This window comes from Lontra canadensis, unplaced genomic scaffold (assembly GCF_010015895.1).
Source record: "Lontra canadensis isolate GAN:19392208 unplaced genomic scaffold, GSC_riverotter_1.0 scaffold37, whole genome shotgun sequence".
NCBI classification, from domain to species: Eukaryota; Metazoa; Chordata; class Mammalia; order Carnivora; family Mustelidae; genus Lontra; species Lontra canadensis.
In genome coordinates, this window is record NW_022631031.1 from 9,178,755 (window position 1) to 9,196,718 (window position 17,964).

Consider the following 17,964-nt stretch of genomic DNA (forward strand, 5'->3'; position numbering starts at 1 on the left):
AGAGGGAATACAAGCAGGGGGAATGGGAGAGGGAGAAGCAGGCTTCCTGCCGAGGAAGGAGCCTGATGCAGGGCTCGATGCCGGGACCCTGGGATCATGACCTGAGCCAAAGGCAGATGCTTAACGACTGAGCCACCCAGGCGGCCCGAGATAGTGTATTTGTATGGTTAGAATGCATGATGCCAGAACCTGATACAGGGTTTCAACTTTGTTGTGAAGAGTTTTACTTCTTGCCCTATCTTCATACCATCAAACCAGTCTGACTTTCATCTACCATTGACTGTGTTGGTACAGAGAAATAATACACTTGAGGATAAAGCAGTCAAACACTTCATTGGCTTCAGAGGGCTAAGGGAATAATGTAATCAAGGGTCTAGCAATTGGAAACAATTGTTTTTAAAGTGTTTCTATTACACCTATTCATTAGGACTGGGTAGATTTGCCATGAGACTTATTTTTCTGTATACCTAGCATGAAATTTGAAGAATTTAATCTAAAGTGACAAGTACAGTTCTGTTGACTGTTTTTGGACATAACGCTTTTAACAATTGACTCAAGAGTCTAAACTTTCTTTGAGTATGACCCTGAGTGATAATATTTTAAATTAATTTACAATCAGTTGTTCCCATTAGTAATGTAACCTTTGCTTTCTTTGTGATATGTTTGAAAATCTTTGGGTCTGATTACATATTCCACACTGTGGTTGATATGCCATTTGTCATCGGTCACTAAATATGTAATGTATATTTATGTGTTTTGAAAACAAGTTTAAAAAATAAATCCTAATATGGGGAAACACAATCTGAAATAGGAAACAATTCTCTTACAAAGTTTTTCGGATATGACTGTGTGCTTTCCTGGTGAATGAAAGAGGCTTAAAGACTGACTTGGCCAAGTAGACCATTCACTTGCTTCCTAAGGCTTGCTCTCCAAGAGTGGTTTTGCTGTGGCATGAATTTCATTCTCCCTCTCTCTCTTTTTTAAAAAAATATTTATTTAAATAAATAAATAATTTGACAGAGAGAGACACAGTGAGAGAGGAAACACAAGCAGGGACAGAGGGAGAGGGAGAAACAGGCTTCTTGCTGAGGAAGGTGCCTGATGCGGGGCTCATTCCCAGGACCCCGAGATCATGACCCCAGCCAAAGGCAGATGCTTAATGGCTGAGCCACCCAGGTTCCCTGTGAATTTTATTCTCTTTTCCAGAATTTCAATTTTACTTTCTTGCTATGCAGGAAGCCCCAAAAGGCAAAAGAGTTGGCTTTCTGCAGATTATTCCTGGAAATCCAGTTAATCTCCAGAGCCAACTCCTCAAATTTTATTGGGTTGAGATGAGTAAGCAAGGACAGTTTCCAAGAATGTTGACACATGCTTTTTGGCATCTCACCACTGCAAATCCAAAAGGAGGGTGTTAGGATTAAGGTGGCCTGGAATGCACTTGAGCGTAGACAGAAGAAAGAATTGATCAAGTAAGTGGGCTGATGTTAGAAGCCATCCTCTTTTCTGATGAGCTGTTAGAATCCTCCTATGAGAACCAGATGTTTTTGTATTGAGAAAAGCTGATGAGCTTCAGTCCCTGTCTTAGAAAGTGGCATCCAATTTACAAAGGACACCATTTAGAGAAATTCAAGATTTAAATAGATACTGTTAACTTCTTGTTTAAAATATTGCAATTTCCCCTAGTATATCATATTTATAGTTATGCTGTTTATCTTCTTTTAGGAAAACAAAAGCTGTTCATTGGAATAAAAATTTCGAGTTTTATTTGTTCGTTAACTCAGTAATTGGTAGTATTCTCATATAATTGAACACTGAAGCTTTGTTCCTGTGCAAAGAATTACACTGGATTATGCATGTGTCTGTGATGTGCTACATGAAGGGCTTCTGTGTTGGGTAGAAAGAAGGAATTCAGTGGTGGTAATTGAGAGGTGCTGATAATTAATGGAAGTAATAGTGCAAATGAATGTATTATTTTAAGTAATTCATTTCCCCCTTTAATATATGCATATATCCTAATAATTGAAAGCTAGTAGAAGAAAGAGTATTAGCTGTATAAATGCCAGATTCTTGAGAAACAATTATATAAAAATGATGTGTATTTTTTCATCATAGAATGACTTTGTAGATTTTAAAATACCAAATTACATTCAAACAAAACAAAAAGCAATACTGGCCTATAAATCTGCTCCCAAGGAAAACCATTCCTAACATTTTGGAATGTCCTTTTAGAATTTCCTCTCTCTTTATATGGATATATCTCTCTTCCCTGAGATCATATTACATATACTCATTTGGATTTCCTTTATTTTACTGTTACTATATTAAATGTCTTTCCATTTTAATAAATATAGAGATATATCTCAGTTTTTAACCATACCTTTTATTTATGCATAATTAACACCAAATTTTTTGATAGGTGTTCAGGGAATTTGCATTTGTTTAATGTTATAAATAGTTCTGTAAAAAAAAATTTTCTGAGATAAATATCTTTGTGTGCTTTTCTCTTTTCTTTCCTTAGATGTAGAATTGCTAAAATAAAGGGATGCACAATTAAATTTGCTACCTTTTGCCAGGTGGGCCTCCTACAATATGTTTGCTCCCTCCAACAGTAGTTGAGAGTCCCAGTTTCCTTATATGTCATTTAGCACAGAGCATTATTCCTCATAATTTTTGTGACTCTTATTTTTAAAATTGTCTTTATTTTAATTTTTTTAAATTTGAAAACCTTACAAACATAAAAGTCTTCCATAATCTCGCCACCTTAAAATTGTGTGTGTATATGTGTGTGTGTGTGTGTGTATGTCCCCATCCTTAGGTATTTCTAATTATATAAGAAAAGAAGTCAAAAGTTCTCTTGGCACATTCAGTCTTCTGTTCCTTAAGTTGTGTAATTTTTAGCAAACCACTCTGTTTTTTAAGTGCAGTGCAATTATTAATTGATAATTAATAATTAACATATTAGTCTGCAACTTGCCTGTTTCTCTTAATAGATCATGGACAAGTGTTCTCCTTTTAATAGATCTTCTTTTGGTGACTTCATGGTGTGTCCATTGTGTGGGTGTTCCAGGCTTTGTTCCTCTATGAAGAATATCTTGGTTGTTCGATTCAGAAATTCCAACCTCTGGGAATTTTTCCTGCAAAAAAATGTTTGCACAAATGCATAAAGCTATATGCATACATATGCAAGGATGTTCATTGTAGAATTATTTTTAATAATGAAAAATTGAAAAGAACCTCAGTGTCTGTCAAGATGAGATTAATTAAAAAATCTGATCTCATGAGCTGTTAGTTTTCAGTGTTTTAAAAAATTAATAGATGTACTACTAACATGAAAAGTTGCCCATGATTTACGGTGAAGTGAGAAAATAAGCTGCAGAATAATACATGTAGTATAATCACATTCATGTTGGGATGCTCCAAACAGTGTATACACATTGATGGGTATTTAATGTATTTTAAGTGATTTAAAGTGTTGCATTAAATTGTTAAAAGCTGCTCTCTAGAGATAGGACCTGACTAGGCAGGGCTAGTTAAAGGATGGGGAAGAACAGAAGGCTTTTGCCATTTAATTTTATACACACTTTTACTGCAAATTTAATAACAAACATATTTTATAATACTTTTAAAAATGAAAAGTGTAATTAAACTCCACAGAAACAGTAAAAATTAAAATGTTTAAGTGAGACAAGGTAGCTTCTGAGAATCTACCTACTTGACTTCATGAAAACACAGTTAGGTAGAAAGTAGTTTTTCTTATGGATATACCATATTTCATTTACACTGTGATAAAAGAGTAAGAGGAAGAAAAGAGGAAGAGTGAGCAAACTGTAAGGTCAAAAGGGAGTTAGCTAGAAGCAGAAATGAGCCATTGATCCTGTTTCCAAAGGAACACGAGAGAACTCAAATTCCTCTTCTTCAAGAGGGCTCTTCATTCATTTATGAGCAGCTGTGCAGGGCATAAACCCTTAGTTTTCTAGACAGAATATTCCCAGTTCCTCCCAATAAGATCCTTTGCCATGCTGATCATTCTGTTGTGTTGGTTCCAATTTGTCATTGTCCATTTTAAGTGTGACAACCAAGATCAAATACTACTACTACCTTCCAATGTCCAGTCTTACCAGCATGAGCTAGTCAGATGAATCCTTTCCTGGGCAGGAGACAGTTTATTTTTTTCTTAATCTAGACTAAAATCATTCCTAAATCTTAGCCTCGTATTTTCTCAGCCTCGTATTTTTTCCTAGAATTTACTAGTCAATGGTCTTGCTGTTTCTCTTCATTATTTGTCACTCGGGGCTTCTAGATTGTGTGTGTGTTTGTCTTCTGTCCTTCTTCTGTATTGAGCCCTTTGCCTCCTTCTGACCTATAGGATAGAGTGCTTTTTCTGATACCCTCGATATTTCTGTTATCAAAACTGCCCAGCTCATAGGAGTCACATAATTAATTGATATCTGCTTCCAGGAAGGGAACTAACGTGGTCCAGGCCATGTAGATCACCCTAAGACATTTACTTTTGTCACCAGGGCAGTGTGCAAATTGGGGAAAAAGTAGATAGGAGTAAGTGCCTTATGTGGAGAGATGAAGTACAAAAATTCCTCCCCAGGTAGAAGAATTAGAAAAGTGTTTCTCTTCTATGGGTGATGAAGCCAGGGGATGTGACTTGAGTGGGGGCTGGATTGAGCCCCATCTTACCAGTATGCAGGATATAACCGTACAATTGCTGGCAGCAGCCTGGCTTGCCATATCACCTGTGTTTAAAAAAAAAAAAAAAAAGACTCAATAGAATTTATGGAAGCTGCTTTATAAGCACAGTTTCCCAATTTCTGGTCTCAGGGTTCTTGTGAATGTACTTTCCACACTGGTTTCTACTTTTTTTTTTTTTTTAAATTAACAGTACTGGTGAGGTATAATCTACATACCATAATATTCATCTCATTTTAAGAATACAATTCAATTATTTTAAATAAATTTATAGCATTATACAAATATCATAACAGTCTAGTTCTAGAACATTTCCACCACCATAGAAAGTTCTCTGGAGTGCATTTACTGTTGGTTCTTTCTCCTACCCTCAGCCCCAGACAATCACTGATCTGTTTTCTGTCTTTGTAGCTTTGCTTTTTCTGGAAATCTCATATAAATGGAACCATATCTTCTTTTAGCTGCTTTGTTCTGCTAATCTCATAGGAGTGCAAATTTAATTAGGGTTCATATGTTGTTCCTTTTGCTCTGTTCTGCTAATTTGCTAGAGGTGTAACAACTCATTATTAGTCCTATCCCTTTCTGCTACTACTAACCTTACTCATCCCTTTCTTTCCATTCTGACTCAGCATTTAAACATTCTCTATTACCTTTCATCTTGGAACATTTTCCCTTGTCTGGCATCCTCTCCAGCCACCATTCCATCTCTCTGAGCCATTTCAGAGTCCAGTTTCTCAAGATTTGACTTCATGTACTCTCCCTACTCTCTAGTTTCCTGTGAACCCTTCTTTGAAAAAATCTTTTAAATGTTAATATCTGATACAGATAAAAGAGTGTTAATAAGAACATGGAATCTTTATATGTAAACCTTAAAGCTTAGTAATATAATGAAGATCTACACCTGTCACCCAATCCTTCCACCAGATTTACATACAGTGAAATCCATGAGTCAAATTATCTAAAATCTCTTAATCATCGCTGTATTTTTCTGTCTTCTTTGGTCCTTTCCTAATGTTTTTAATTTCACTTTTAATATAAGGAGTTTGGGCTAAATAGCCTTTGAAATCCATTACATTGCTAAGATTTCCTGATTACTATTGAGAGATTAATTTTTTTGTTTAGGCTGTATTATGGAAGATTTCTAGCTTACCTTGTTGAATATTACTATAATTTTTATGAAGTCTTGGCTAAGATCATGACATAGAATTAGAACATAATCTCTGTATGAAATTTATTCTACCTTGTATTAATTTGCTTTAAAATGCTAGATTTTTTTTTTCCCTAAAATTTTGAAACTAAGAGCTGAGCTTCCTGTAATATTCTCCACTAACCCTGTCTTTGGATTGAATTCACTTAATCAGTACAGTTGGCCCCAAGAGAGGTATAGATGTCAATTATTGCTACAACTTAATACTAATGACTACTTAAATATTTAATTAATGCAATACTTGGCACTTAGAGGGAAACTATTTATGATCGTCCAAACCAGGCCTTTGTTTTCATCTTCTATGCCTGGTGTTTAGGGTATCCCAGTTGTAACGTAGGCTTGGAATGAGGTGCACTTCCCTCTCCTACCTCCAGGCAGAACAATTTACACAGAAAGTGACTCATGCTGGGTATTTGAAATAAAGTAATTACATTTGTCAATTTTCCAAGTTACACTTTTATTCAACATTCTTTGCATTTTTGGAAGTTTGAATTGTTTTTTTTATTTTTTCTGTTGTGCATTGATGCCATTACAAGAGCTCTTTAAACCACTCATTTTAAGAAATACTGGTAACTTTCCCATGAGTTGGGAGAAGACCAAAAGTGACTGATCATTTTCCTGGGCTTAGATCTGACAGGAACCCCATGGGAAGAAGATCATTTTGCCCTGACAAGTACAGGTCAAGGAGAGAAGACAGCTCAGTTTAGAGCTCTGTGTTCATAGGAAAGATACATTCCAGCCAAGTGGGTTCTAAGGCCCAAGGTTATCCCTGGGTTCTGGAAATCCTCATATATAAGCGGGTCCTGCGACTCTTAACATGTGCCCTTTAGTCTGAAAATTTCTGGTCCTTAATAGCATACACGGCCAGTCTGCTATTATTGAACACATGTATTCTCATTTTTTTCTGAAAATGTCTTATGTTTGTGGGTTTAGCTTCTGTAATTCTGAATCTATTGATCAGATTTTTTGTGCTTTCCCTCCTACCTAAAATTAAAAAGAAAAAATAAGTATATCCTCTGTTTAGTGGGTAAGTGAAGATTTCTTGATTTTATAGACTAAGTCCATGAAAGGGCTGAACTGCTAAATGGGCCTGTGACATGTCTGACAGGTGTGCGCATTTTGAAACATAATCCACTGAGCAGTAGATCACTTTTCTTTCACTCTCTCTCTTTCTTTCTTTCCTTTTTTTTTTCACTTTCCTTTTCTTAAGATTTTATTTGTTTATTTGAGAGAGAGAGAGATAGGAGAGAAAGCCTGAGCGTGGTAGGGGCAGAGGCAGAGGGAGGGAGAGAAGCAGGATCCCTACTGATCAGGGAGCCAGAAACTTGGCTCCATCCCAGGACTCTGGGATCATGACCTGATCCAAAGGCAGACGCTTAACTGACTGACCTCCCCAGGTGCTTCCTTTGACTCTTCTTTGTACACTCATGAATTTAACAAGTTCATCCCAAACCTCACAATACCAACCACCTTTACAAAAGTCTTTCTTTGACTTCAGTCTGTTTTTCGTCATCACAAACTCTGAAATAACAAGAGTTAAGGCCCTGAGGCTTAACTTTATATTTGCCTCAAACCTTAAGCCATGTTGCATTTAGTCAAAAATGATAAGAAAAATTAATGACTTTTTTTATCATCATACTAATAAGAGATTTCATTAAGATCTTAGCTTCTATAGATAAAAGATAAGAAACAGTTCTTCATGAACTAAAGAATATGGTTAAGATCAGGATTTATAGTCAAAGATAAGGCTCATTTTATGTTTATAACACTCTTCTATTCAATATAATTAGTGTGAAATATTTAAGAATTTATATACTTAATTGACTTTCTCAGTTGTAGAAGAGAAACCAGTGATGTGTTAAAGTTTAAGATTTATTTTAGAAGCATTATGCTTTCAAGTCTTCAAAGTTTTTCTATGCCTGAAAAGTTCCTCTTATGTTTGTGATGCGCTTTTTTGCTTTATGACAGATGATGCATCAAATGTCTGTTACTTCGTAATGTCAGTTATTTTATCTGTTACATTTTTCTTATTTAAACTGTAAAATCTTCAACATGAACAAGGAAGTCTCCGATCTGTGGTCTTTCCTAGGGTCATCTGCGCATAGTCATGCAAAGCTGATGTTCTGGGCAAGTAAGAATTCTTGTGTTTCATTTCACAGGTGGGGAGCATTAAACGGGAAATGACCTTCACATTTCAACCAGAGGACTTAAAACGTGACTCTAGTAAAAAAATGTCTCATCAACACTTGTTTCCCTTGGCCATGGAGGAAGATGTGAAAACAGCAGACACCAAAAAAGCCAACCGAGCCCTTGACCATGAAAAAGAAAATACTCGCTCCATCTGTCTCCTTGAGCAAAAACGAAAAGTTGTTTCTTCCAATATTGATGTTCCTCCAGCAAGGTAAGGGAACATTAGACTTTCTATGTGTCTGTGCCAGGAAGTCAATGGGGAGCGTCTACAATCTCCACCACTATATCTCTCTATAGCATATAGATTTAGGAATTTTTTTTTTTTTTCCAAGAATGTTTCTCTGTTGCTTGGGTGAAATAGAGCAGGTATCCTTGCTCTTTGGAACTTTGAGGCTGCTCTGGTTGGAAGTATTATAGCTCCAGAAAAGAATGTTTTATTAAATTTTGGAAAATGAATAATAAAGAGGAAAAGAATAAATGTTAAAGAAAAAACATAAAATGTAGTACTGAGCGTAGCCACTTAAAGCAGAGATACTCAGATACTCAGATTTTGGACAGAGGTTGGAGAGCTATGGCTGCAGACCAGATACAGCCCCTGGCACATTTTGTATAACCTGTGAGGTAAGAATGGTTTTACATTTTTAAAGGGTTAAAAAAAAATGAAGAACATGTGACATAGATCATAGGTGGTCTGCAAAACCTAAAATATTTATATGTGACTCATTACAGAAAAAGTTTGGTGATCCCTGGTTTATATCATGGTAATCCTTTTAAGACTGATCTACCTCCGGGCTGGGCCAAGAGGGTTTATGAAAATATCAAAAGACTTTTATCACATTATAATTTTACTTAAACTATATCCAGTAGCATTAAATCAAAGGACAGTATGGTGGCAGAATGACAATGGAATAGCAAAATGGAATATACTAGACTTTTACTTATTTTCTTGCTTGTCATTTATTTCACCTAGAAAGTAAGTTCCATGTTAGCCAGGATTTTAGTCCATCTTGTTTGTGCTGTATCCTTAGCACTATTATATGCTTAATTATGTGCTAGGGGCCCCATCAATATTTGTTGGATGAGGAAAAGAAAGAAAATGCTATGGCATGAAAGATTGCTTATTTTTAATATGTATACTGTATTTTGTTACCCAAAGCCATTTATAATGAAATTTTATAAGCAACTTTTTGAGATATCCTCTATTTATTTGAATGGTTTCAGACAGCTAACTAGGAAAAGAGTATCCTTGGGAAAGGAATAAATGTTTTTTTTTTCCCTACCTATCCACTTTTTATAATTAGAATTTCATTGCTTTCTATATTTAATCAAAAATATCTCTTTGAGAAAATTACATATTTTTCTATTCTGTTACCAAATTTGTCATACTTTCTAGAATTATAGGTCTCCTTGTTTTCCTTAACTTTCAGCTGCAAATTTTCATATATTCACTACTTCTATTTAACTACATAGAATTATTTGCTTTTCTATTTTTTCTTTTCATATAAAGCACATGTTAAATTCTTTAGGATTAGTTCCTTTAACTGGACACTCATCCTGAAATGTTTTTATCATGCCCTAAAAAACTGGTAGGTACTTCAATTCATATCTGTTATTTGGTTGACTCATAGGAAAAGTGACATGTTAATTTGAAATCTGAAGAGCTATGGTTTTATTTTCTTCCAAAGCTTGTGGTGCAAAAATTAGACTTCCCCATGTCAGATATTTTAGTGATAAATTGCAGTTCAACAGGATTTACTCTACCTAAAATTTCCACTAGAGCATCTTATGTTAAAAGACCTGGAATTAATCATTTTAAATTACCGTAGATTGTTTTAGATATATCTTTCTTCTCTAATTCCACCCCACTTGCAGTAGGTTCTGGGAGAGAATAATGAAAAGGAAAGAAAGAAAAATGTCTTCTGCTTTTTCTGCCTCTGGTATGTGGAATATTTTTTCCACTTTCTCTAGTTTACTAAGTATACCTAAAAGTTATGAGTTGAGTCAGTGTTATTGTAGTGTTCTTAAACAGTATATGTGAGTTAATTAGATTTTAAATCCATTAATGTACAGCAAAAATTCCCCAATGACAGGGTATAATTTAGACCTATTCATCTATTATGGGAAATACTAGTTAAAGCTTCATTGTTTGAGGTCTCAACTGATACACTTGTTTTCATTGCTGTAGTAAGAATTTAATCATCATAAATATGCCAACAGTTGGTGAAATAAATTGCTCTTCTTCTTAATGACAATGAAGGAATTAGAAATTGTTGAGTCTAATTATCTAACTCTCAATCCTTTTGGTTCTATTTCCATTTGCTGTCATGGAATTATTTTGTAAATGTCAACTTTCCACTATCATCTAAGTGGATCAATATCTTGTTTTAAAGAAACTCCTTTACTTGACATTGACATGGTAAGAAGATACAAGACTTTTCTTTTTGTTTATAAAGGAGAAATACAATTCTGTCTGTTGGCAGTGTATAAATAATGAAGTTTGAGTTCGTCTACAGTATGGTGAAGTTTATTGGTAAAAGGAGATCTGTATCTTGTATAATACGTAGTACACATATGCATAGTATATATACACATATATATAGTCTATGGCTCTAGCCACATGAGTATTGCAACTTATTCTCTTAAATCCAGACGTTAAGTATTAGACAGTTCTTTTTTTTTTTTTAAAGATTTTATTTATTTATTTGAGAGAGAGACAGTGAGAGAGACCATGAGAGGGAAGAAGGTCAGAGGGAGAAGGAGCCTCTCCATGAAGCTGGGAGCCCACTGCAGGACTTGAACCCAGGACTCTGGGATCATGACCTGAGCCGAACGCAGTTGCTTAACTAACTGAGCCACCCAGGTGCCCTGTATTAGAGAGTTCTCAGAAAGGCAAGATAACCATTTTTAACCAATAGAGTATCACTGTTAGAGAGTTTCTCAATAGTTTAAAATAAATTCTTTCTCACTTTATCTTTTGCTTATTCCCACTATAGCTAAGAAGATTTTTATTGACGTTTGCTTTCTATATTTTATAAAATGGAACTTGAAGTTTATTTTCTATGGTTTATATAATGAAGATAATAGATATATTTTATGTTTCTTCATATCCCTAGAAAGGTCTAGGAACTTCCCTCCCCAACTTTATACTTCACTGTGATTGAGCATTTCCTGCTTCCATGCAGTAGATTATTCATTGAGTAGCTGCTAGTACTCAGTAAAAAAACAGTAAAAACTCAGTAAAAAACCAGTACTCAGTAAAAATAGAATGAAATGGGATGCCAACCCTCTAGGAGTTTACAGTTGAATCATAGAAACAGACACCTAAGTAGCTAATTTTAAATAACAGTTCCTAACTTGCTTTCTTTTTATTACAACTGGGTGAGTTTGTACATAAAGAAGAATCTCCTAATATTAGGAAAGCTATTAATTTGATACAACTATTGAAAAGGTTTTTGGGGTTTTTTGTTTTTTTGGTTAGTCTCTTTTTCAAGGTAGGGATGAATGGAATAGAGAAGGAGGAACTCTATATCTGAGACCTACTTTACCAAATCCCTTTTTGTTTACCCATTTTCTGAGCACCATTTAAAAGTTGGTCATTTCAGGGAAACATAAATTTAAATAAGCTATTAATCCTGATGTGTTAAGCTGGGTCTTCTGAGAAGCAAATGCCAAGGCAGGATTAAATGCAAGCATTTTATTGGGACAGATACCTGTGGGTGAAAAGGGGTGGGGTGAGGCAAGGGACAGGGAAGGAGGGAGACATAAGTGAGACTGTACAGGCCTGAGCCCAGTGAGGGAGAGAGAGCCAGGGAAGGTTGGGGGAAGTGTCCTAGACTACCTTGCAAGGCCATCATGAGTCCTGCATTATGTAAATGCATTGGAGTCCACTTACCTGTGGAACATTGCTTTATCAATTTTAGGAAGAGACCGTCTTTTCTTTGGGGAAGGGTTGTAGAGGTGGAGTGAGTGCATTATAGAATTGGGGCACTCAGAGTATTCCAAGTTCTTCAAGTGGAGAAAACTAAGCAGAGAGAGCAAGAGTGTGTGAGAGAACACATAAATGAGCAGTGTTTCTTTGGAACTAAACATCTATCATTAACAGAAAAAAAAATTGTTTGCAACAAATTATTGGGGAGCACTAGTTTGGGGTTGGGGGTTGTCAGTGCTAACAGTGGGGACAACACTCTGTAAACGATGCCTCTCTCTCTGAAGTTGTCGCAACTTACTTAGTAATGCATGGTTATAAAAGAAAACAACCCCCTCCAGAAGAGATTGTGAATGGAGAATGAGGAGTTACTAATTATAAATATGTCATCTTAAGTATTTTTTAATCTCTAGGGAAAAATACTAGCAGTCTTGATTTCTATGGAGAGTTGAGAAAAATGAAGTTTAAGAGTATAAAGAGACAGGGGTGTGAGCTCTTGAAGAGTCCATCCAGAAAGGAATTCCAATACTGTAGTTTGGCTCAAGAAATGAGTAAGAGGCCAAAGGTCAGTAAGACAAATGCCAATCAGAGGTTTCCTGTGGGCAGAGCTCAGTGATTCATTAGTCAAGACAGTGATTTTAGCCTGATTTGAATAAGATGATGAACCCAGGCACAGATAATAAACGAATCATGCCCCGAATAGTGATGGAAATCTGGGGAGAAAGAAAGAAAGAGTTGAAATCCAGAATAGGGAATTTACAGATTAGCCAGGGATGTGAAGCATACAAGTAGTTGGAAGGAATTTTTCTGTTCTTGGAATGCGTGCCAAGCTGTTGGCACGTGAGACTTCTGGTGAATTGGGTTGCTTGAATGTAGTTGGTAACACCGAATTCTTTCATAGTGCAAAAAGTGTTTGTTTGGGTGTTTGAACTGACCCAGAGGGTAACTAGGCATGGTGGTAAAATCTGTGAGTCTCAGAAAAGAGAACATGAAGGACCCAGGAGAGTCCGTGTTGGAGCAGAACTTCCACCCATGTTAATTCTGCCTGTTGTGGGGAGTTGCTGGGGATGTCACTGGGCCGACTCCCATATACAGTTCACGAAGACTGCTCTAGTATTTCTATGTATTTTAAGGATTATATGTATTATTTCTTGGCATATATTAATTGAAATCTGCTGCTTTTAAAGTAAACAGTTTTATAAAATCTTTTGATTTTACAATAAACAATGTAGACATTTACCAAAAGAGAAACAAGGAGAAACAAGTACTGGACACTCATGTCAGAATTGAGAAATTGTGAAAGAGTTGTAAATTGTGAGAAAGTAGAAATGATGGTAATAGGAATAAAGGTTTTTGGTCTGTGTGTGCCAGTTATCTGGAGTATGTATAGATCGAATCATATCCCCCGAAAGATATGACAAAGCCCTGATCCCCCAGTACCTGTGAATGAGATTTTATTTGGAAATTAGGCCCTTGCAGATATAACCAAATTAAGATGAATGTCTTTAGGGTGGGCTGTAAACCAGTATGGCTGGTATCCATAGAAGAAGAGAGGAGAGGAGACAAAGGGTGCAGGGAGAAAGCCAGTGGAGGCAGAGATTGGATTAATTTGTCTGTTGGCAACAATACCAAAAGCTACGAAAAAGGCATGAAATAGATTCTCTCCCCAGAGCCTTCAGAGAAGGTGCTGTGGTCTGAATGTGTGCCCCCTCAAGTTCATTTGTTGAAACCTAATCCCCAAAGTGACAGTATTAGAAGGTAAGTCATTTGCCTGTTGATTAGATCATCATCAGGGTGGAACATGGGGTGGGTGGGATTAATGCCCTTATAAGGGAGGTTCAGAGAGCTCCCTTGCCCACTCTACCAAGTGAGGATGCAAGAAGTATGCAGCCCAGAAGACAACCTTCTGTCAGTCATGTGGCATACTGATCTCAGACTCCCAGGCTCCAGAACAATGAGAGAGAAATTTCTGTTGTTTGTAAGCTACCTGGTCTATGGTGTTTTGTTATAGCAGCACAAAAAGACTAAAAAAATATGGCTCCCTGACTTCTTGATTTTGTCTTTAGCCTCCAAAATTGTGAGACCATAAAATTCTGTTGTTTTGAGACACACAGTTTGTGGTGATTTGTGGAGGGCATTCTAGGAAAATTAATATAGGTTGCTAGTGCTGATGAATACCTCTATGTGTTGCCTTATAAATTTACTTTGAGTAAAATAATCATTCATGTTCATTAATTAAGACTTATACTTAATAACATTATTAGTTATCTATGCCTTTCAGAGAGGGACACTATCACTGCATATTCTATTATTTCTTATTATAAAGGAAACCCTTATTCAGTCTTTTCACAATAGCATTTTCATTCAAACAGTAACTTACAGAACTTACCTCATCTAATAAACAGGTAGAATTTTGCTTTTCCTATGACTATTCAACTTGTGGATATTTGTTCAGTTTGTCTCTAAGTCAAGTTTATTGAGGTATAATTCATGTAGGAAAATGTACCCACTTTAAATGTGCACTTTAATGAGTTGTAACAAAACTATGTACCTGTGTAATTAATGCCATAATCAAGATACAGAAAATGTTCTTCCCCCCCAAAAAGTTTTCCTGTGCCCCTTTCCAGTCAGCCTGTCCTCTGACCCTCAGCACTTGGCAGCCAATATTCTATGGACTAGTTTTTTTCCTAGTTTTCCAGTTTTTCTAGAATTCATATAAATGGAATCAAACACGATGTATTTTCAGGAATCTTCATTCACGCAACATGATTTTTTTACAGATTTACTATATTTTTCTTTTGTATTTATCGGTAGTATGTTACTTTGTATTGCCAAAGAGTATTCCATTGTATGAGGATATGATAATCTGATTATCCCTTCTCCTCTGATGGATATTTGGGTTGTGTCCAGTTAAGGGTTATCAGGAATAAATCTGCTATGAATATCCAGGTATGCTTTTGTATGGAATATGTTTTCATTTTTAAGTACCCAAGACTTGAATTGATAGTTCATATGGCCATTGTATATTACATTTCTTTTAAAAACTGCCATGCATTTTCAAAGTAGTTGTACCATTTTACGTTCCCACCAGTAATGTACAAGAGCTTCAGTGGCTTTATGTATTCACCAACACGTAGTATTTTCAGTATGCTTAATTTTTTTATGAAAGTAAGAAAGTACTCTTCCTAATTTGCCGAGAGTTTTTCTCTTCAATAGATGTTATACTAACAGAAATTTTTGCATCTATTTACATGAGCATACTTTAAAAAATTATTATATGTTGAATTATATTGATCAGTCTTTGACCATAAAGTGAACTTTGCAACACTCCCTTACACACTGAAGGATCCATTTTTGCTAAAATTCTGTTAAGATTCATTCATTTCCATCCATTGACCAGTCATTTCATTTACCTGGATCTCTTTGTCTGATTTTAATAGAAGTTTAATGATAGCCTCATAAAATGTGTTAGGAAGTGTTTCCTTATCCTCTCTTTCTTCTCGGTTTGTTTTAGGTCTGCTATTACTTTGCCTTAAAGGATAGGTCCACCACTGAAAACGTCTTGACCTTGAGTTTTCTTTATGGAAGTGTTTTTAATTACAATTCAATTTTTAAAATTGATATCATGTTATTTAGATTTTATGTTTCTTTTCGAGTCAGTTTTGTAATCTGTATCTTTCAGCAAATTTACCCATTACATTAATTTAGATGTCAAGTTTATTAATGTATAGTTCTTCATTATATTACCTTATTTTTTCTAGTATCTGTAGATATTATAGTAATGTCCCATTCTGATTTCTGATATTGGTTAGTATATTGTCTTCCTTTTTTAAACCAATCTTACTAGCAGTTGATCAGTTTTGTGGCTCTTCTCAAAGAGCAACCTTTGTATATATTGATTTTCTCTATTTGCTTATTTTCTATTTCATTGATCTCTTTTTTCATCTTTGTTATTTTCTTTTTTCTGCTTATTTTGACTTTAAGGTCCCTGTTTTGTTAGCTTCTTAAGTGGAATTTTCATCATTAATTGTAGATCTTTCTTCTTTTCTATTATTAACATTTAATCCTTTCCAGTTTTATCAATAATAACTCCTTTTTTTATTTTAAAGATTTTCATTTAAATTTATTTGTCAGAGAGAAAGAGCACAAGCAGGGGCAGGGATATGCAGAGGGAGAAGCAGACTCCCTGCTGAGCAAGGAGCCCAGTGCAGGACTTGATCCCAGAACCCTGGGATCATGACCTGAGCCGAAGACAGACACTTAACCAACTGAGCCACCCAGGCATCCCAGTAATAATTCCTTCTAAGCACTTCTTTATGTGTACTTCCCAAATTTTGTCTGGCTGTTTCTTCTTAAAATTAGATGAATAGAATTAGCTCTTATTGTAAAAAGTAAGAAGCATAATACATTTATCTTCTTATTGTTTAACAATTGAGAAAACAATTCAGAAAACAAATACATAGTATATTCTTGAAATAAGATATTTAAGTCATTGCCTTCATTATAATTAAACTGACATGTTTAGAATTTTTTGCCATCTTAATTTTTTCTTTTTTAAGCCATGCTTTACTATTTTTCCTCTTTCATAATGTTATTCAAGAATTCTGCATAGTTACTGATTTTTTTTTTCTACTTGTGACTGCTGGTTCTGTGTATTACTGATTTTTTTTCCTACCCCTTTAGTGATTTTGTCTACTTCTTAAATTTTCAGTTTATCAGAATTTGTTTTATGAATTTTAGAATTGGTATATATTCTTGATGAATTGACCTCTTTATTATTATGAAATGTTTTTTAAACTTTTTATTTAAATTCAATTAATTAACGTATAATGTATTGTTGCTTTCAGAGGTACAGGCCTGTGATTCATCAGTCTTATATAATACCCAGTTCTCATCACATCGTATGCCCTACTTAATGTCCATCACTCAGCTACTTCATCCATCCACCGCACCCTCACCCCTCTGACAACCCTCAGTTTGTTTCCTATGATTAAGATTCTCTTATGGTTTGTCTCCCTCTCCTTTTTTCCTCTCTTCCCCTATGATCCTCTGTTTTGTTTCTTAAATACCACATATGATTGAGATCATATGATAATTATCTCTCTGGTTGACTTATTTCACTTAGCATAATACACTCTAGTTCCAACCACCTCATTGTAAATGGCAAGATTTTTTTTTTTTATGGCTGAGTTGTATTCCATTGTATATATATATCACATCTTTTTTATCCACTCACCTGTCAATGGACATCTGGGCTCTTTCCATAGTTTGGTTATTGTGTACATTGCAGCGCAGGTACCCCTTCAGATCACTACAATTGTATCTTTGGAGTAAATACCTAGTAGTTCAATTGCTGGGTCATAACGTAGCCCTATTTTCAAATTTTTGAGAAACTCCAAAGTGGTTGCACCAGCTTGCATTCCCACCAACAGTGTAGGAGGTTTCCCCTTTCTCCACATCCGCACCAACATCTATTGTTTTCTGACTTGTTAATTTTAGCCATTCTGAGTTGTGTGATGTGGTATTGCATTGTGGTTTTGATTTGTATTTCTATGATGCTGAGTGATGTTGAGCATTTTTTCATGTGTCTGTTGGCCATTTGTATGTCTTCTTTGGAGAAATGTCTGTTCTTGTCTTCTTCCTATTTGATTGGATTATTTGTCCTTTAGGTATTGAGTTTGAGCAGTTCTTTAGAGATTTTGGATACTAGCCCTTTATCTTAAATGTCATTTGCAAATATCTTCTCACATTCTGCCAGTTGTCTTTTGGATTTGTCAACTGTTTCCTTTGCTGTGCAAAAGCTCTTTATTTTGATGAAGTCTCAATAGTTCATTTTTGCCTTTGTTTCCCCTGTCTTTGAAGATGTCTAGAAGGAGGTTGCTGCGGCCAGAGTTGAAGAGGTTGCTGCCTGTATTCTTCTCAAGGATTTTGATGGATTTAGGTC

The 17,964-nt window shown here is 35.4% G+C and overlaps 1 protein-coding gene across 2 annotated transcripts in view; it reads left to right on the forward strand.

Annotated features, from left to right (window-relative positions):
- The window catches only part of ZNF704 (zinc finger protein 704), a 223,478-nt gene that overhangs the window by 40,549 nt on the left and 164,965 nt on the right, over nt 1-17,964 (forward strand). For both annotated transcript variants that reach the window (XM_032869129.1, XM_032869128.1), the window contains exon 2: nt 8,065-8,306. In XM_032869129.1, the coding sequence (XP_032725020.1) occupies nt 8,086-8,306 (221 nt within the window). In that variant the 5' untranslated portion in view covers nt 8,065-8,085. The remainder of the gene's footprint in view (nt 1-8,064; nt 8,307-17,964) is intronic.